This window comes from Apium graveolens, chromosome 6 (assembly GCF_009905375.1).
Source record: "Apium graveolens cultivar Ventura chromosome 6, ASM990537v1, whole genome shotgun sequence".
Taxonomy (NCBI): domain Eukaryota; kingdom Viridiplantae; phylum Streptophyta; class Magnoliopsida; order Apiales; family Apiaceae; genus Apium; species Apium graveolens.
The window spans coordinates 17,259,315-17,281,628 of record NC_133652.1 but is presented as its reverse complement, the minus strand read 5'-3'; the positions used below and the strand labels follow the sequence as shown (position 1 = coordinate 17,281,628).

Here is a 22,314-nt window from a genome sequence, read left to right as displayed (position 1 = left end):
AATACTAATAATAATTTTTTAAAATCCAGATTAATAGAGTGTTATATTGTAATTTTATTTTAGTTACCCGTTGAGGTTTAACAACCGGTCAAATTTATAAGTTCTTATAAAATAAGAAATTATATTAAAGAAATAACTTCAATTTGTGATTTAGAAAACATAGGGTACCGTACACTTCTTTTTTTAATGAAAGGGTACGATACATTTTTAAGTCTATGGTTAGTTATTTCATAGGCTGATTGTTATTTTTAATTATTAATTTTATTTGTATTTCGGTAAATTCAGTGAGTATCAAAAAACATGTATCGTACCAAAAATATTAATATTTCGTCTTTTATATAAAAGTACTAGTCTAAAACCCGTGTGATGGACGGATTATTTTTAATATTATATAATTTTTGAATTTAATTTTAAGTAGATTTTTTAAGCTCTGAAATATATTTATTAGAAAATTTTGATAATATGATTTGAGAATTATTTTAAATATGTATGTGTATAATTTAGTGAAATCTTAGTTTTTAAAAAATATCACTGATTGAAATATTTAGTTTTGTTGAAATTCATTGGTGTGTTTACAAAAGATAATTATATTTTAATTAAAAGATAAATTTTAGCTCACGTCAATATTAAACGAATTATCTTTACTTTGGTATATCCAACAAATCTAACTAATTATATTCATATTTATTTTGGTTTAAATTGTTTAAACCCATATCAATGATAAAAAGTTTATGTATCAATAATAAAATTATGTTAATCCGAATAAAAGTACATATTATTTTATTTTAGCTGGTATAGTTAGTTTCTTATTTTAATTTTGATTTATCATTAATCAGTTGTATACTGTTTTTAGTCTAGATGAATAATATATATTGATTTATTCTAGTCCGACGCAATTATACCAACTAATGAATCATCTCTATTTTAATTATATTAAAAATAGTTTTGGATATTATAGAAATTGAAAAAACCCCGTAATTAGAAAAACCCAAACATTTTACACACATATCTAAAATCAAAATTTTAATATGTCGGCTATTAGGGTCGGATCCAGTTATCCCAAAATCCTAAGCCTACATTATACCTAACAACGAATTAGATAGACTTTAGTTTTATTTTAACACAAATCAATAATATAAGAATTGCCTTTAATTTGAATTTAATTTTAGTTTTAGCGTAGATCAATAACATACATTATTTTGTTTTAGCCTTATGCTCGTTATATCAACCATCTAATTACATAGTTTGTTCTTAATTTTATTTTAGCTCTAGTTAAATATTATTTTCTTTTAAGCAGAATAGATAATATATTTTGTTTTACTCTGAGGACAACATATCGACCAACGCATTATGTTGTTACCCGGTTTGATAAAAAAATTAGCTAGATCGGTAGTAAAAATAGTTTTGAATATGATAGAAATTGAAAAAGCCCGTAATTATATAAACTCAAACATTCGACACATATCGACAATCAAACTTTTAATATTTCGGTTATTAGGGTCAGATGTTATCCACAATCGTAAGCCTACATTATACCTAACAATAAATTATGTTGACTTTAATTTTATCTTGACACTGATCAATAATATAAAAATTACCAATATAATTTTAGTTTTAGCGTAGGTCAATAATATATATTATTTTGTTTTAGCCTTAGACCCGTTATATCAACCATCTAACTTCATTTAGTTTGTTTTTAATTTTATTTTAACTCTAGTTAAATATTATTTTATTTTTAGCCGAATAGATAACATATTTTTTTTTCTGATGACATTATAGCGACCAACACGTTATGTTGTAGTCCGATTTGATAGAATATTTTTTAGCTAGATCGGTAGTATTTATTAGATATTATTTTACCGTGAGATAACAAATGTTGGTTTTAGTCTCAGACTCGTTATGTGAACCAAATGCAACTAGTTATATTTAATTTTTTGTATAATTTCATTTTAGCCCGTAATGAATATTATTATATTTTAGACCGAATTGATAATATGTATAATATTATTTTAATATGTTGACATTCTATCTGCCAGACGGATTTACTTACAATTTTTTCATTTTAGCTCGTTTATTTTTTTATTTTAGCATGATCACATTATATCGACCAAATGAATTTGCTTTCAAATTTTTATCAGTCTTTATTATTTTATTTTAATCTGAGGCTGCAAATCGAACTAATTGTACGTGATTTATTTTAATTTTTTATTTAAAATTGGATCAATAGTATAATTGTATTTAATATTATATATTATCTTGTTTGAATCAAAACCATTAAACGTATCACAATCCTATTTGTATTTATATAATGATATTGTGAATAGTAATCTCTTTATAAGAATGTTTATTTTAAATATTACTATAATATCATTATATATTTATTTTAAATATTACTATAAACTAGTAAGATAGCCCGTGCTTCGCACACGGGAATTTCTTGAAATATGCAAAACAAAAATTAAAATAATTTAGTGCAATATCGCAATTTTCAGCATATCTTTATATTGTGAAAAAATACAAAGTTAAAATAGTTATTTCTTTTATTTTTATATTATTTATAAATTATTCAATTGGTTGTTAGAATCTGCGTATCCGGAAAATCAGTTTAACTTTGGAAACAAACATATGTTTTAAAAGAAAACATGTAAATTACAAAAATTTGTAAGCCTAGATTTTTCTAAAAAAAATTACAAAAGATATCGATTGATTTATTACAAACCTTCATAAAGTTTTTTAGTGATTCTACAAAATCATGTAAAATCTTATGTAAGCTAAATACATGGAAAATGTATTGTTCACAAATATATTAGTTGTCTTACATGGAAAATATATTGCTCACAAATATCCATTATATTAAAAGAAACTATAAAATATATTTATCTCAATCTTGGTCAAATCTTCATAAAGATATTAATTTTATTAGATTGAAAATCATTGTCTCAATTAAGTAAGCTGCATATATTGGAGATATACAATATAAAAAATCCTACAAAAAACAAGATGAATTGTCAATCCATTGGCATTCGTGTTTCAGCTATAGTTGCAAGTCATAACTTATACTGTACAATCTCTCTCGGGCAAAAAATGATGCAGGTTAGTTTGTACTTTGTTTGAAAGTACAAAACATATATATATATATATATTTATAGTTTGAAAGTACTAAATTGTTTGAAACAATTTAGTAATTTTAGTTTTTCTTGAAAATTACGTAATGATTTCAATATTATCAGATTATGCAAGATCAATTATCAAGCACAGAAGAGGGCCTTAAAGCTAGGGGAAAAGCTTCTTAGTCGGAATTTCTGAACATAACTCTTTTGGTTCATTGGTATGTAATATAACACTCAATATATATTAGTTGGCAAATTAATAAAAATATAAAATTAATTGTTTGCATATATATTGATGACATAGAGTATCAAAACCATTCACATTGGAATTTGGTGCCAAACTATCTCGACAAATATTTCTATGATAGCCTGGTCTCGCTTTAAACATAATAGATCTAAGCAGACAGGTTTAGCAAGGGGCTCATACTTGAGAAGAAGCTGTGACTCTGTTAATATCTAATCCCATACCTGGTCACGACAATTTTAATTAATTGTACATTGCTACAATGAAAAAAAATGGCTAACTTTAGATGTGCTTTCTTTGTGCTCTGTATATATGGTCTGCATACAATCAGTGTTGCTGATAACTAAACCAGAAAGGTAAATAAGTGCTGGTCAATAACTAAGATGCAACTACTAATGAAAATATAACAGGTAATTACATGTAACTTGTAAATCAGACCTTATTCGAGAATTGAAAATCAACGGGCTATCTTATTGTGCAAATCAGACATTATGATGTATAAAATCAGACCTTGTAAGATGATTATTCAGAGACATTGGAGGGGATAGCTTAAGTAATAGAACATATACAAAAGTATATCATCTGTGTATTAAACTAATGACATGTCATGTGAATTCTCTAATTTAAAATGGAGGGGATAGCCTGGTTCATTCCGCCTAACATAAAGGCGGGTAATGTTTGATTATTGGCTGCAACTACTACCGCGCATGACCGCAATATTGATGCAGTTTGATAATTCTGAGAAAACTTTATACTTAAAACTAAGAGTGAGTCATTGCACTAAAATTAGACAGTGAATCTATGTGATATGGATAAGGTTTCTGTGTTAGAAATTAAAAAATAGTAGTACTTCTTCATACATATATATAACGGCATTTAACAAAAGGAAACTATAAATGAATTTCGAAATGAAAGATATAAGATAAAACATGATGTTAACTTACCTGCTAATGTTATGTTTTGAATATCAGATTCACTCAATTGAAGGTAGATATTTCCAGTAGATTTTCTGCAGGAATACAATACGTCATCAGAAAGGGCTTTCCAGTGTTCAGTCCAGAGCTTCAGAGGATCAGCGACTTGATTGTTCGAGAGAATGAAAACAAAAAGCTGTCTGAGCTGATATGGCATAGCATGGACTGCATTCTTGGACATAGCAATATGCCTTTGCCTATCATCATTCAAGAGACCAAGTGCATCACATGCCTCCTTATATGTATTGTATACAATTCCGTTTACGGTCCTTAGATCCCTGAAGGAAGTTGCTCCCTTTATGTGCATAAGAATCATCCGGAGGAAAAAAGTCTCACCAGATGAAGCATGAACATCGGACAATCGTCCAAAAACTGTGCCTCTTTCACGTATTTTCCAACGACATACATCACCTTTCCAAGTGAAATATTGAGGAAACTGATTGTATGTAAACTGCCTTGCCTCAGGGATATTTTTATTTGCCTCGAACCATCCTTCAAGTTTACTAAATCTCATCTTTGCTCTGTCAGCAACATCTTGGAGGTTGTCATGCTTCTTGAAGGACACATTTTTCTCACCCTCCAGATGCACCGGCAAACGATCAACACTTGGGAATCGATGATGTATGTCAAAACCTAATAGACGCCAAACAGCTTCAGAAGCACATATATAACGTCCATCCAAAAATTTTTTTATTTCGTCTCTTATCTTAGGCTTTGTACATGAGGTGCTTGTTTCACCCGAAGTGTGCTTCTTCCTTAGAAGCATTGTAGCTGTGTCTTATCTTAGGCTTTGTACATGAGGTGCTTGTTTCACCCGAAATGTGCTTCTTCCTTAGAAGCATTGTAGCTGTGTCATGACCTTTGAGACAGTATTTAAATAGATACTTCAAAGACCGTGAGCTATTGCAAACTTCTAAATTTATGTGACAGTGAAATCTGATTAACAAATCTCTGTTGTAAGGTACGACAAATTGGTTATCCAATTTGACACCTTTCTTCTCTACGTGAAGCTCTGTTCGGCGTCTACGATATACTGGGAAACCACAATCGTCAAAGAAAGTATTGGCATTATATCTGAAATATTTGCATAAGAATAGTTAAGTAAGGCAAAATAATATATTAAAAAATTCAAATTACATTTAAAATATATCATGTCAAAACCTAGTTAATTTTGAAATAAATGCCAACATATTTTATTAAAAAAAGGCATGAAATAAAGAATTTACTTTTTGGGAAAATGACGACCGCACTGCCCCTTCACCATACATGGTGAATATGAGTAGTCCTTTCCGCAAGGTCCATGAATTATAAAATTCTGAACAACATGATAACCAATCAGATCATTCTTAGGATCAGGTATTTCTGCAGATATCAACTTATCAATTTGTTCCGTGTTCTGTGGGCGGTCTCGTGGATGTAACCATATCAACATATGGCAATGAGGAAGACCACGCTTTTGAAATTCAATAACATGCATGACTGTAAAATGAATATTAAAGGATAAGATGAATAAGAGATGTAATTGTAGTGTACTCTAAATTTGAAATGGACAAAATAATTTTAAAAAAAGAGAGAATTACCTCCTATACATTTACCAAAATAATTTTTTTTCTTAATAAGGTCTAACAGTTGATCAAGCTTTAGCTTAAAAACTCTAGCTATTACATCCGGTTTGTCTGCAACATCTACTCCGGGAAAATGTTTCATCATACTCTTAATCTCTGGCCATTGTGTATTGCACGTCATTGTAAGAAATAGGGATGGATGTCCAATAGTCCGACAAATTGCCAAAGAATCTTTAAAATATTGATTCATGTATCTCTGAGAGCCGGTATGCGTTGCTGGAAGAATGACATTTTTTCCTTTATTACATGGGTCTGTGTCACCTTTTGCAACTGAATCACGAATGGATCTGTACAAATCCGACCTTATAACACTGTGATGATTTCTTATCCAGTCCAACCTATACTGCTCAACTGCAGCAAAAGCATCAACTACAAACTGCTGCCATAATCTTCCACCGAGGTGAAGATTCATTCATGTTCACGATGTAGAACGAATAATATAGTTACTTTGATTATTAAACATGATCATTACAGGTAAAAAATAGCAATTTAAACTATGATAATATCATCAATAATCATAGCACACTCTATTATGAAGTTTTCCGTCCAGAATAATTTTGAGTTTTTTAGCGAAATACCTTCATCAGGACGTATCATCAATTTGTAAGCATAGTATTCCCGCATTGTGACAGTTATTCTATAATGTGTCTCATCCGGATGCTGATCATTATCTGTCTCAACATCTTGACATTGGTGTTTCTTGTTGTGTAGAGGGATCTTTAAATGGAATCCGTCATCTCCATATGGGAAAAGCAAAGGCTACTGAAGCTGCATAAAGTGCTTGCAAGTCTCAAAAACCCTTTTCAGATACCTTTCTTTTGTTTGAACTACAATGTCTCTGAATAGACATGTATCATCACTGTCACCAACCAATAAAACAGCCACCTCGTTTGATGGTCCAACCTGATTAGGTCTACCTGAGGCAGATTTAGAAGAAACCAATAGCAAGTGAAAGTCATCTGTTTCGGGCAAATTCAAGTGGTCACGTGCATATCTAAATCCTTAAGCTAGTTGATTGTGTTCATCCAGCATGTCCAGCAATCCTTGAACAATCTCTGGATCTAAAGATTCTGATCTAGGAACATCGTTCATCCGGTTTGCAACTTCATTTTCAGTATCATAGACATAAAGTTGACAAAATTTAGGTGGCTGGCCATCCTTAGGTTTGAGACTACCAATTAGGTGATAATTTTGACCATTTAACTTGAAGCAGTATGGACCTCCTCCATTATTGATCTTCCGGTCTATTTTCCCTCCGATAGATGTGAATTGAAAAAGTGAATTGTACGGTCTCATATTTTTTTTTGAAATGAGACGATTTCTCACCACCACTAAGCAATGAAGCGAGGAATGGAGGAGGTTTTTTTCAGGTGGTAGCCTAACTTGACCATCTTTGCAGCATAGTGTAAATGTTGGAGTGCTGTTCATCGAAGATTTATTGTTCCTTTCTTCGTTCCACATTACAGCATTACATTTCCGGCATATTTTGGATGGTGGACCAAGGTCCATGTATCCACTCCATAAATCTGTCATATTCCACATATAAATGTTAATAAGTTTGATTGTACTTCCTACAATAATTAAACTTAAAATAATCATTGCTAGATTATGATTTAGAGATATAATAATGCTGTAAGAATAAGTGTTAGATTTGTTCACACCTGGAACTGGTACATCGCTTTCTTCATCTTCCAAATATTCTCCACGATGAACATATGCTGTGACACGCCAAAATTATGAGAATTGAGTTATAAGCAGCCAAATTAAATATGTAAAAAAAATGCGTAACATAAGCAGCTGAGTACATACAATGTTCATCTGCATCGTCATCATCATCTGTATAAAGTATGGACATTTAAAATTAATTACAGGGATAAACATATAAATAAAATATAGCATATTCAAGGTAGAGAAAATGCACCCGACACAAATTACTCGTATTCTGGCATTTCCTCAAGTGGTTCTTCACCTTCCTCATTGAATGCAGTTAACAAATTTTTAACACCAGAGGTATCTGGCTTATCCATGCCTGGGTTTACACTTGTATGATCTATTGATATATTTAACAGAGAAATATATGAAATTTTAAAATTTGGTATGAAATGATGTATATAAAGAAAAATCAGTGAAGAATATGAAAGAAGGAGTTTCAAGTACCTTTTGATGTTGAATACCAAGCTGGAGAAATAGTTATAACCATAAATCATCATACAAATTTGATAAACAATAAAAATTCAAAAATTGCAATTCAACAAAAAAATTAGGTGCATATTCGGTACCTGGCATTTCAACACCAATCTGCTCTGGTTCTGGAATAATAACATTAATAGTTCGTTGGGATTCCATTTTTTTAGCTGTGACTGAAGTTTCAATTATCCAAGGATCAATAATATTTTTACTGCTTCCATATTTGTACTTTGGTAAAGTTTGCAAACAGTAATTAAAAAAATGGTAACCATGCGTTGGAATAGGATATGGTATGAAATTTATCATTTTGCAAGTTTTATCTATGTTTGACTATTATTAATAAATTACAAATAATATTGTAGTCACCTTTATTAAATGTATCAAATTTGATTTGTTGTTCTACCGCTAAGTTTCGATTGCTGCACGGCGTTATCCGTTCAGGAGGGAGTTGAAACCTCACATTACTTTTAGGAGAAGATATTTATTTTAAATATTTATTTTACTATAATATCATTATATATTTATTTTAAATATTACTATAAATATTACTATAATTTCTTTATAATGATATTACTAACCAAACTTTCATTGTTTCGTCTTTAATATAATAATATAGATAGATAGATAGTATAGAAGGTAGATAGATAGTATAGAAGATAAATAGATTGATAGATAATCAACATATATTAAAAAGAATTATCCATAATATTTTTAGAGAAAGATTTGTTTTATTTGGAGAAAATAAACATGTTTTACTTAAAAAGGTAGAGATTAAAAAAATTGTCTAAAATATTTGTTGAAAAAGAGTTGTTTTAGTTGGTGAAAATAAAAATGGTAACATATTTTATTTATAAAGGTAATCAGTTGGATATTAATTAAGGGCAATTGAGTAAAATATTAATTTTGTTAAGAAATGGCAATTATGTAATTGGAGGAAGGACCATAAAGTTTCGTATTTAATATAATAATATAGATAGATAAATAATTCGACTTCAAAAGTCAAATATTTTTTTTTATTTTGTTTATACAAATGAATTGTAAGATAATACTTATTTTAAGTATATTTGTCTTTACATTAATAGTAAAATTATATAAAACAAAGATGGTTTTGACTTTTGCATTGTTTTAAGAACAAAGGATTTTTGCATTGTTTTAAAAGATGAGATGGGATTGTTGTTGTCGACGAATAAGGATGATTATGTTAAGTTGTTCTTGTAAATCACTTAAGAATTTATAGATTGCTAAAGTCAAGGAGTTTAACAAAGTCATAAGTAAAACAATATTTAAATAATATAAACAATTAAATAACTGAAAAAGGTAATTTATTAGTTATTAGTGACTATAATATTATTATTCTATTTTATTAAATAAACTTGTCTTTCATATTAGAGAAGTTATTTTAATTGAGATAAATAAAAAAGGTAACGTGTTATAGTCGAAAACGATTTTTATTTATTTTTCTATTATAATTCAGTTACCAAGACTAATAAAACTTTCAAGTAAAATAAGGTAATTCGGCAAATTCACTGTGTACCAAAAAATAGGTAACGTACCAAAACATGTAGTGTTTCGTCTTTTATATAATTATATAATAGTAATAGATAGATAGATATATAGATATATTTAATTTATTTTAAATTTTATTTTAGTACAAGATTATTATTATATTTTGGCCGGGATGAGTAGTATATTATTTTTTTAACATATCTAATAATATAATATCGTAATTTTTTGGCCCGAATGAATATTATATTATCAGATAGATATCGTAATAAACTATAGAATATTAATTTACAAATAATATTATTATATTTATTTAACTCAAAAATATTAGTTGTAGTGGATAAGAATTAAGGAGGTTATACAGTAATTCGACTCCTTGTCAAACCATTCGAGAAGCGTTTTCTAGAATTACGGTGATATTCATTTTGGAATGAGTCCCCTTAGAGCAACTTCAATCACCTAAAATGATTAACCAAATTGTCATTATCTATAATTTTGTTGAACCTGCAAGCACATGTACTTTAATGGTATTAGCTATAATAATTAGCTATATTTAAAATATTATTTTAACTATTTTTTCAGATACTCAAATACATATTTTAAATGATATAATAAATTTATTTAATACTTAATTTAATAAAAGTGTAAATAAAATATAAATGTAATGAAAAATGTTGAATATAATTGCAATTTAATAAATATTAAAACTCAAAATATATAACACATTTATATATGAAAAAATAATAATGAATAAAATCTATTATATATTATAAAATGTATAGTTCTATTATATTTTATCATACTGGATTTATTACTATTTTTATAAATATGCAATTGTATGTCAAAATAATTAATAAATTTGGTTAATAAGAAAATAATATTTTTATACTTAATATTATTTAAGCTAAAAATATTAAATATAAAATAATAATTTTTATCCATATATATTAAATGTAATATAAATATAAATATGTATGTATATATAGTTATATGTTTAAATATGCAGAAAGCTGACTTGGACGTGATCTGAATAGTTTAGCTAATGCTTACAAGATCAACAAATATAGAAGTTGTGATAGATAATATCTATAATTATGACGTGGATGTGATCGGAATATTTTAGCTAATAACTACACGATTAACAAATATAGAAGATGTGATAGATAATATCTATAATTATTGTTGTGAGGTCTCATGGTTATAGTGACATTATTTTTACGTAATATGTATATTAGGGTGACAGCTAGACATTTTAGCTAATAAGAGGTGAACAGGGTTCGAGTTGCTCTTAACATGTTAACATGAGCTATAAGACAAAGATGATTATATCACAATTATAAAAATTATATTTTTTAATAGTTATTTGGGTGGTAATTGTTTCGCAAATGTGAAAGGGAACAGAGGGAGGTACCGGGGAAAGAACGGTTTTATTTTATGAGGAAAAAATCAAGGAAACAATTACATAAATTTAAATCTAATTTTTTGAAATTAATTTATAAAAATATATAAATAAGGGTAATTCAGTAAATTTAGCGTGCACCAAAAACAAGTAACATACCAAATTTTCAACATTTTGTCTTTTATATAACAGTAATAGATAAATAGATTGATAAGGAATCAATATAAAAAATATTGTTGGAACTTAAAATCCATATTAGTATTGTAAATTACTAAAATTCAATATTTTATATTAAAAATAAGGAATGAAGTAGTATTAGAGTATCTCGAACCATCACCATATGTTAACTAAAAAGTCTAGCTGGCAAATGATCAAATACAAACTAAAATTAAAATAGAAAGTATGAACTAATATAGACCATTAGATCAACCTAATCTAATGGTCCCCATTTAAATCACCCCACCCAACTACTCTCAACCCTCCCATAATCAATTTCAGCTTTTCCCCTCCGTTTTTAATTTGATCTTTTCGTCAACCCGTAAGTTTTTTTTTTAAATTCAATTTCACTATATTTTTCTACAACTCTCAATAATCCATTTGCATATCATATGTGTTATATTTTAAAGTAATTTTTTTAAAAATTATTTAATTTATAGTTTCCTACTCTAAATTGATTTCTATTGGAGTAGTCCTATATATATATATATATACTAGCCTATAACCCGTGCGATACACGGATTGTTTTTAACATTCGATAGTTTTTAATAATATATTTTATAATATAATTTTCAATAGTTGAAAAATAAATCGAAGAATATAATAAATTATAACAATATATGTTTTATAATAATTCGAGACTTGACTGAAAATAAATAATATAATATAATATATTGCTTAAATAAAAAATATAAAAATTTAAATATAATAAGCTGTTGACGGGGTTCAAACCCTAAATCCACGAGAGCAGTTTAAATATTAATATAATAATATTTTATTATTGTATCCAATGGTTATCATTTTTCTGACTTTAGATCTGACGGTTGTTATTTGTCGTACCAAACAACTGTACCGAGTAACTACCAAACAACTGTACCGAGCAACTACCAAATTGAGGATGTTGTGCTTATAATAGTATACTATAGATTATAGATATATTAGTTATAAAATATACTACTCCAACAATAATACCACTAGCTAAAAATTTAAATATCTCATATCTCATTTCTATATCTGTTGATATTGTAGCTATTGGCTAAAATATTCACATTAGATTTGATATATTCATATTATATTTATATTTAATATATATATATATGATTTTTTACCTAAATTTATATTTAATATATTTATATATTTAATACATATGTGTTAATTTTTTTGTTTCATATTTATTATTTTAAATTTATGTTATATTAAGTGTCAAAATATGCTTTTCTTATTAACCAATTTAATTAATTATTTTTATAATATTACATATTTATAAAAATACTAATAAATCTAGTTTAATCTAATATAATATACTATAAATATAAACTTTTATTATACATATAAATATATGTGTTTTAACAAATATAAGTGTCTTATTATTATTATATAATTATATAATCAATATTTTTTATTAAATAAATATTTTTTTACTTGTATTTAAATATTTGAATTTATTTTAACATGTGAAATTTCTATATATAAAAAATAATTTAAAAATACATATATCATACTATTTTTAAATATAATTAATTAATATAACTAATACCATTTAGCACATAAGTTTACGGATTTAACAAAATTTTAGATCGTGCTATTTTAACTATTATGGTTGAAGATGCTCTTCACCGTGGAATTGCTCTAATCTAGTTAGTGTATATTTTAAGATAAGATGATCGGCCAAATTCAGCCAGGCTTGGCCCATAGACCACCGCCGCCCCATGTTCCAATACCCACCGGCCCGCAAACCCAAAATCAAAACTGCGTCCAATATAAATAAAACCTAGAAACGAAAATTAAAATAAAATAACGCAATAGCAAGAATATACACACTTCTACATACACGCAGCCATACACAAATTTGCACACACATTTACATTTACTCTTCTTCCCTTTGTTACAAGCTTTTGTAACAAGGGTCTCTCTCTCTCTCTCCACACTAAAAACTTTATTATTTAGCTTGGAATGGCGGTGGAGAGTGAAAAAGCAGTGCAAATATTTCTCAAAATCGGCTTAGATGAAAGAACCGCCAAGAACACAGTCGCTAATAACAAAGTCACTAAAAACCTCCTTACTGTAATTGACGAGGTACTCTTTTTCCCTAAACTTTTAATTGGGGTTTTTGCTTTTATTATGATTATAAATAAACTGTGTGTGATTTTTTTGTAATTGAAGGGTATTTTTGTAACTATTTGTTGTGAATTGCGTAGTGTGTGTAGTGATTGTGAGTGTGTTTTGTAGGCTGGTGTGGCTGAAGGATGTGAAAGGGCTGTTGGAAATCTTGTTTACATGGTATTGTTTTTGTTTCGTTTTCGAGGTTGTTATGGTTGTGAATTGGGAGTTTTGGGGTTATTTGATTTGTTTTTTGGTTGCAGGTTGCTACTAAGTTTCCGGCTAATGCTCTTGTGCATCGACCCGTGCTGCTTCAGTATATCGTTGCCTTAAAGGTTTTACGTACTTGAATTTGGAGTGGATAAGATAGGTTAATGTGTTTTGATATAGATGATAGAGGTTAATGTATTCATATTTTCTTTGATGTTTCTAGATTAAAACCCCGGCGCAATTGGATGCTGCCTTTGCGTTTTTATCAGATACTGCTTCTGAGACTTTGAAGGTCGAGGAATTCGAAGAAGCTTGTGGAGTTGGTATGATTATTGTTTAGCATATTGGTTTATTGTAGTACACTTGAACAATCAATTAATGCTATAGGCAGTGATGCAAGATATGATTTGAGAAACATGAATTGGTAGAATTCAACTAGTAGAGGTTAACTTAAGTGCAAGGGAGAGAAGATGATAGTTTGCAGACCCATAAAGAAGATAGAAAAACTTCAATTTTGGAATAATCCAACCTGAGATAATATATTATGCGGGGATCACACCACTTAAATAGAAAATAAAAAATCTAAGAACATACCCAAATCCAATGGCTGGGCTTATAATAGAAATCTGCATATTTAATGAACTCTTAGTGACTACATATAGAATTAATATTTACACTTTTCCCTCTACATTGACAGACATTTTTGTAAAAAAATTAATTAATGACATACATAAAAATTCTTTTTTAGGCTCATTTCTTTAACCCATCAGCCTGCGTACTGAGCTTGTTTGTGTTTGTTTTTAAAGTATTACTGTCTAATCAAGTATCGATGCCAGTATTAGTTTAGTCACCTTGCTGAGATCTTTATTTCGGGTATAAATTTGGACAAACTACTCATCACCTGAGTATATAGATAATAGACATGCATAGTTCCTACTATGAAAAAGATGCAAAAAGTAATTAATAGAAACAGGTGTTCACAGATATCTTTGTGTATTTAACAAATGTGGTACTGTAGATAGACTAGTTTTGAGGGTTAAAAAGCTCTTGTACAGTTGTACTCTTGGAAGAATGATATCTGTATGAATTTTTTTTCTAAATCATTCTTTGTTGTGCGAAGGCTTGTAGGATGTCATGAACTTTTGATTTAAGATTTTGCATTACTCCCTTTATTTCAAATGAGATTATCTGTTACCATTCGAGATAGAGTTCAGAACAGAGGCATTATCTCTGTTTTATGGTAGATTTTTTGTGTTTTATGTTATGTAAGTGGGCGTATATGTTTACTGCGTTTGTGAAGGTGTGAATTTGGCGGTTCTATGAGTTAGTTTATTTTTCTCAACAAATATAATATTGTAATGAACTCAGTGACCTCATCCCCATTGACAAAGTGAACCTCATGTTCGAACCCTTATTAACCTAGTTTTGCAGATAACTTGGTACAGTGCTTTAATGATACATTACTGATACTTTGCGAATTTGTATTGTCGAACCATTGTTTAGTTATGCTAGAATGTGAGACTCTTTTTGTTTTGCTTACAGGGATAGAGGTGTCTTTGGGGGACATTGAGAAAACAGTAAATGACATCTTTGAAGAGCATAAGAATACTATCGTAGAGCAACGATATCGAACAAATGGTATGAGATCTACATTTTTGTTTCATAGCATCTTTCATATAGATTAAGTTGTGTGTATACACAACTGTCTGTATGCTTTCCAAAAAACTCTCTGCACGACTTCTGAGCTAATCAAATCCTCATGTTTATTTACTTATACTTGTTAGTAACGAAATGTGCTTGCTATTGCAAAGTTCAATCTATTTAGAATATATCTCTATAAGGCGTAGCTAGCAACATGCTTAGTTGAATAGCATTTACATATATTATATATATGAAATTCATTTGAGTTGCAAAGTTTAGTTTTGTGTAAAGAGCCATTAGATGTCTGTATTCAGCTTGTTGTTAAAATTTAGCTGTGTTTCTTAATACTTGCAACTCTTTCAATTTCTAGTTGGTGAGCTTTTTGGTCATGTTCGGAAGAGGCTGCCATGGGCAGATCCAAAAATTGTCAAGGTCAGCTAACCTTTTATTTCTGGATTCATTGCCCTCACCTTGTTAAATGTAAGATAAAAATTTAAACTATTTTGGTTGATTTTTTTTTGTGTGACAGCAACTCATAGATACAAAATTGTATGCATTACTTGGTGAAAGGACAGCAGCAGATAATGAGAAGCCTGTTAAAAAGAAAAAAGAAAAGCCTGTCAAAGTAGAGGTCAGCTTGGCTGCTTATTTTTCGATCATGAGTGTTGTATAATCTGATATGATACTTGTGTGAAGTATTATGCGAGTAATTTTAGTTGTATTTGTGTAGGAGAAAAAAGCTGTTGAAGAAAGTCCTGCACCAAAGCCATCAGAAGAAGATATCAATCCATATGCAGTATTCCCTCAACCAGAAGAAAATTTCAAGGTTGCTTATTTCTATCATAGCATCTGCTCGTACTGTTGGAGATTGTCATGTTTAACTCGTATGAATTGATATGCGACTTTAAAGTTAATATGGTTAATGTGAAATCATCCTAGATGGTTTAGATGTTTGGTGGAGCTCTCTATACATTTTTTGTTGACCTTCGATTTATTATAGATGGTGATCTTTCTGAATTTGCTTTTGATTGGGGATATGAACCAACTAAGATGCCGTTAGTATGTTATTTTTTTCATTGTTTAAAGTGATGAACAGGTAACTTGGGTTTTTTGGTAGTATGAAATTTTTGACACCTACAGGGTGGAACGAATGTGAGTAAGTTTGACTTGCCAAGGGCATTTAGGCATTTTTATAACTAGCTGCACACTTGCGGTATTTTATTTAAATCTGTCATGCTATGAATAAACTTCCAAATCGTATGTTGAAAATAGGTTAAAATTTCACTATAAAACAGTGCTAAAAAGACCAAAAATTGCACTGAAGAACCCAGCGTTGTAACAGAAGTATGCTGCATGGATACACGAGGAAGGCCAGTTTGAGGTTGCGCATCCCCTTCAAATGCTCCCTTTTCTTAGTCTTGTGATGCCTCAATTAAATAGCGTCCATAAAGTTTTATGAGAGACTGTGCGGATGCTTTCAATGCCTAGTCAGTCAGTTCTGTAGAATTCATTAAATGGGCTAGGCATCACATAATAAATATGGAAAAGAGAACATACCGTCTGTATACTCTGTTCTGACTTTATTCTCACACTTGATTAGGATTTTGTGCATACCTTTTTTTAATCATGTCAAGGTCAGGATTTTATAATTATGAGTACATAAATAATTTTTTGTTTTCTGTTTCAGAGGGTTTAAATTCTCTTGAGGAATCTATGTGATAGTATTTGTAATTATATCTCATGAATCTTCCATTTTTTTTTTATTATTTTACATTGGTTGGTTTGTTGCTATAAATCTATCCTTCCTTAGGTGCATACTGAAGTTTTTTTCAGCGACAAACGGCCTGTGCTTAGAGCTTGCAATTCAAAGAAAGTACTTGAAAAGCATTTACGTGAAACAGGTGGAAAAGTTTTGACGCGCTTTCCACCAGAACCAAATGGTTATCTGCATATAGGTCATGCGAAAGTAATGTCAAAAAGCCCTTGACTATCTTTTCTTACGATTTTAGCTTCTCTCCTGTAGCTTATTCCGCTTGTTACATTTCTGGTTCTTGCTTTCATCTGATAACGAGTTTTCAGGCTATGTTTGTCGACTTTGGGCTGGCAAAGGAAAGAAATGGAGGCTGCTATTTAAGGTGATACAAATTTATTCGAAAGCATAAATCATTGTCTAGGTCTACATCATTATAAATTCACTTTGATTATAACACTTAAGAAGTAAATTTCTGGATCATGTTCAAATTATCCTCCCTGTATGGTTTTTGTTCCTTGAATTCGTGGATGAATCCGTAGAGATTTGGATGTCCGCATAATTTTTTGAGTGATTGTTGACTCAGAGTTCAATGAACATAATTAACATCGTCATTGATACTGTAGGTATGACGATACTAACCCTGAAGCTGAGAAGAAAGAATACATTGATCATATCAAAGAAATTGTGAATTGGATGGGATGGGAACCGTTTAAGGTACTATTTATTTTTTATGATAAATGTGGTTCTTTATATTGGTAGTTTCTAATACTTGTGAGAGGATTTGCAGATAACATACACCAGTGATTACTTTGAAGAGCTTTATAAGTTAGCTGTGGAGCTGATACGGAGGGGTCATGCATATGTTGATGAACAGGTTACTCTTTGATTTTTACATATATGGCAGTTATTACCTGAAGTCTGAAGATTTTTATATATATTTTGAAGCTAAATTTCCAATATCTGCCATTGATAATCTGTTATTATTATCATCCAAAATATATTCAAGGCCGTCTCTTCTTATGTTTGTATACCCTTTTACTCTTCTTCTGTTTGTATACCCTCTTATAGTTGAATGGAATGGTTAGTGGTAATTGTATTGCTGCCTTCTTTGTTCTCATTTGTATTTGGTTCTGGACCATATCTACACAGATTGTAGTCTGTGTGAAGATTTTGTAGTACTATAATTTATTTGCCATAGTAATTGTCTACTTGAATTTAACACACTTTTTGCTTTGTATCCAGACAGCTGATGAGATAAAAGAGTACAGGGAACAGAAGAAGGACAGTCCTTATAGAGATAGGCCGATTGAAGAATCTTTGAAATTGTTTGATGATATGAAACGAGGCATGATTGAGGAAGGGAAAGCAACTCTTCGGATGAAGCAGGACATGCAAAGTGACAACTTTAACATGTATGACCTCATTGCATATCGCATCAAGGTAAGTTAAAGCTCTTCAAAGGAATTTATATGTTCTTAATGCAGTGGATTACCTAATACGTGTTTTTGGTGTTTTTAGTTTACTCCTCATCCGCATGCCGGAGACAAGTGGTGTATCTATCCAAGTTATGACTATGCTCACTGCATTGTGGATTCTCTTGAAAATATCACACATTCGGTATGTGACATTCTCGGGTGGACTTGTATCACACTACTTAGTCGGTGCACTATCATGTACCTTTAAATATTTTTTTTAATAATTCACATTAAAGTAAAGTCTGCTTGATTTTCAATTGATTTGCCTAGAGCAAGACACCTGGTAAACTAGAGCTCTCCTTTGGTATATTTCTCATACATTGTGTTTTGTTGAATATAGGAACCTTTCCTGCTTGTCCTTTTGTTTTCTTACTTTCCAATCCTACTTGGCATTTTTTGATTCAGCTCTGCACACTTGAATTTGAGACTCGGCGTGCTTCTTATTATTGGTTATTGGATGCACTTGATCTTTACCAACCTTTTGTATGGGAGTACTCGCGTTTAAATATTACTAATACAGTGATGTCAAAACGAAAGGTAAGTTGAGGTGCTTACATATTTAAATGTCTTTAATTTATGCTTCTTGTCTGTATTGATGCTTATAATAGTGTCCATTTTGTTTCAGTTGAACCGTCTTGTGACAGAGAAGTGGGTAGATGGTTGGGATGATCCTCGGTTAATGACATTATCTGGATTACGGCGTAGAGGGGTTACCTCTAGTGCCATAAATGCTTTTGTTCGAGGAATTGGAATAACGCGAAGGTTGATATTATTGTTTCAGTATTGTGCATGCAATAAAGAAATATGATTTTCCTTGATTATCGTCATTCTCTTCTAATGGTATCGTGTGCTGCAGTGATTGTAGTATAATCCGTTTGGACCGTCTTGAGCACCATATTAGAGAGGAACTGAACAAATCAGCACCCCGTAAAATGGTAGTGATTAATCCACTTAAGGTATAATTTTATGTGAACACACATTATTTCATTTTGGTGAAGCGTCTGTTTGATTTCTGTGGTATACACACAAAATTTTACTTTAGTTTGACTGATTTTAGGTTGTAATCACCAATATGGAAGTAGGCACAGTGATGGATCTTGATGCAAAGAAATGGCCAGATGCTCAAGCAGATGACCTATCTTCTTCTTACAAAGTGAGCATGCTTCTTTGAAGTTTAGTCATAATTCACATATTCATCTGAATATTTATATATGTAGTACATGAAGTCTTATTAATACTTCTATAGTCTTGCGTATGTAGTTGGTTTGTTGTTCCACATATGGAAGTCAATCTGAGGTTGACGGTACTATTACATGACATTTCATTGTTTAATCTTGATATTAAAATATTTTTGTCTTTACGTCACCTGTTGAATGCTTCTTCCCCCGGAGAACATGTTACAAAAAGAATTTTTTGTAAGTGGGAATTTGCAATTGAGATTATCTTTTTTTGCAAACATTGGATTCATTTATTTTTTGAATGTGTTTACTGCTTGGTTGACAATAATTAATCTAATCATTTCCTGCTTTTGAGTGTTGATTTGGCAATATGTATTTGCAGGTAGTTTGGTATTCCATTTTGTTTTATCAAGTGTCCATTTATGTCCTCGATGTAGGTTTCTTTTTCGAATGTAGTTTGGCATGTTAATTTGTTTAATCAAGTGCGCTTTTATGTCCCTGATGTAGGTTCCTTTTTCAAATGTTGTCTACATTGAGCACACAGATTTTCGAGTTAAGGATTCAAAGGACTACTACGGGCTTTCTCCGGGGAAAACGGTTCTGCTAAGGTCCAGCTGCTTGTTTTATTATATGTTTTGTTGTAGCACAACTGTGCAAGATACAAGTTGAACATTGTAATCTTGTTTGTGACCAGGTACGCTTTTCCAATAAAGTGCACAGATGTAATACTTGGAGATGACAAAGAAACTGTTCGTGAGATTCGTGCTGAATATGACCCCTTGAAGAAGACAAAGCCGAAGGTCACTTGCTGTTCAGTCATATAAGCTTTTTGTTTGATATGATTAGTTACCATCTAATTCTATCCTTGGTTGTTTAAATAACTTTTAAATATGCAAGACTATCGTATTTATTTGTTCTGATTGTAAATTTTCTTTTCAATTCCAGGGTGTTCTTCACTGGGTTGGGGAACCTTCACCTGGAGTTGAGCCACTGAAGGTGGAAGTCCGATTATTTGACAAATTGTTTCTTTCCGAGGTTGGCCATTGTTCCTTTTCTGAACTTCAATTTTTAAATTGCTAAATGTATCTGACCGTTCAATCGTTGCCCCCAGAATCCTTCTGAGCTTGATGACTGGCTTGGTGATTTGAACCCCCATTCTAAAGTGGTGATGCCTTGTGCATATGCTGTACCTACACTTCATAATGCTACAGTTGGAGATAGCTTTCAGTTTGAAAGGCTAGGTAATTACCAATAAAATTCTAATTGTTAAAGTGTGAATCTTAGTTAAAAAGAATTGAATATTATAATGAAGCGTGTATGTAAATTAGTACTGCCTACTAAACCACTCCCCGGTATTTAGAATTCAGGAGAGTTTATTGGAAGAGTTGCAAGATGTTTTACATTTGGTACCCATGAATTATAATATTCTCTCATGACTTTAAGTATGTTCGTGTTTTTAAAGCTCTTTAATATGGATAAGAACATTAAGTTGATTATAGATTCCTATGTTCATTCTGCAAGGATGTGGATGAAGAAAAAGTTAATTAATTAAAAGGCTTCTTAGTGGACAAGTTTGTTTTATGCTGATGCTTGAACTTTGAATCACATTATATAAATTATGTTATGTGCCTTAGCTTTCAGTTGCATGATGGATTTGACTTTAGTCTAAACTTCAGAGAACATTAAATAGTAGACTATAAATTTATAAAAAATCGAGTTGCATATTCCGCGAACCCAGATATCTCGAAATAAGTTGTGTTACAATAGGAAAACTGCTCCGTGGAGTATTATTTCTCTTTATAATTTCCATGGCACTTGTGTTATATAATTGTGTTGATCCCTGATTCTGATACTTATGGTCTTTATTCACAATCCTATAGACTTATATGCTTTGTGATACTTTTGCTGCTACAGGGTATTTTACTGTTGATAAGGATTCAACTTCTGATAAGTTGGTATTTAATCGAACTGTCACGTTGCGTGATAGTTACGCCAAGGGTGGGAGGTAATTTGCTTGAAAACAGTGGCTGGGACTAGCAAGGGGCAAGAAAACAGTTACTGGCTTCTGCATAATTATACTGAATAGAAATTGTTCATTTTAGTTGTCTAAACTGTAGTTTACACCAAAGAAAATATTAGTTTTACTTGGGTCTTGCAAAACCCTTGCTGAATCTTTGATCATTGGGGTTTATAATCCTAATTTTAAATGGTATTCTAGTTTTATTTATCGTGGCCAATGGGGCTTGCAATCTTTGATCATCGGGGTTTACAACCCTAATTTTAGATGGTATTCTAGTTGTATTTATTGTGGCCAGTGGGGCTTGGAAATTCATATCAAGGTTATCATGTGTTTTCACTTGCATATCTTTCTTGGTGAGGAAATTTGTCCAAAATAATGATCAACTAGGAAATAAATTTTATATTTATTTAAATTTGATTGTACATGTTGAAGATGAGGGTTACATTACATGGGCTGAGTTCTATGGAGTCCACCTTTTTATCGGAGTCATCGGAGTCCATCTACATTCTGCAAATGAAATATATTGTAAAACGTGTTATTTTGCAAAACATGTTACACAAATAGCATAATTTCAACAAAATTATGCAAATCTCATATATTTACGGTACAATATGTATGTTCTGCAATATGTTCTGCAACATGAACATTTATGTTCTGCAAACTAAACATGTTTTGTAGA

At 30.5% G+C, this 22,314-nt stretch overlaps 1 protein-coding gene across 1 annotated transcript; it reads left to right on the top strand.

The window, feature by feature from the left end:
• Positions 1 to 13,052: 13,052 nt before the first annotated feature.
• On the top strand, positions 13,053 to 21,840 carry LOC141664392 (glutamine--tRNA ligase-like). The gene is made up of 23 exons (XM_074470334.1): positions 13,053 to 13,334; positions 13,488 to 13,538; positions 13,622 to 13,693; positions 13,792 to 13,891; positions 15,111 to 15,206; positions 15,580 to 15,641; positions 15,739 to 15,840; positions 15,940 to 16,035; positions 17,020 to 17,175; positions 17,289 to 17,344; positions 17,586 to 17,676; positions 17,750 to 17,836; positions 18,205 to 18,402; positions 18,481 to 18,579; positions 18,843 to 18,974; positions 19,063 to 19,199; positions 19,294 to 19,393; positions 19,495 to 19,590; positions 20,123 to 20,223; positions 20,310 to 20,415; positions 20,561 to 20,650; positions 20,727 to 20,856; positions 21,530 to 21,840. Exons 1-23 carry the CDS (start codon positions 13,212 to 13,214, stop codon positions 21,622 to 21,624), a joined length of 2,376 nt encoding a protein of 791 aa, XP_074326435.1. The 5' UTR covers positions 13,053 to 13,211; the 3' UTR covers positions 21,625 to 21,840.
• Positions 21,841 to 22,314: the final 474 nt, after the last annotated feature.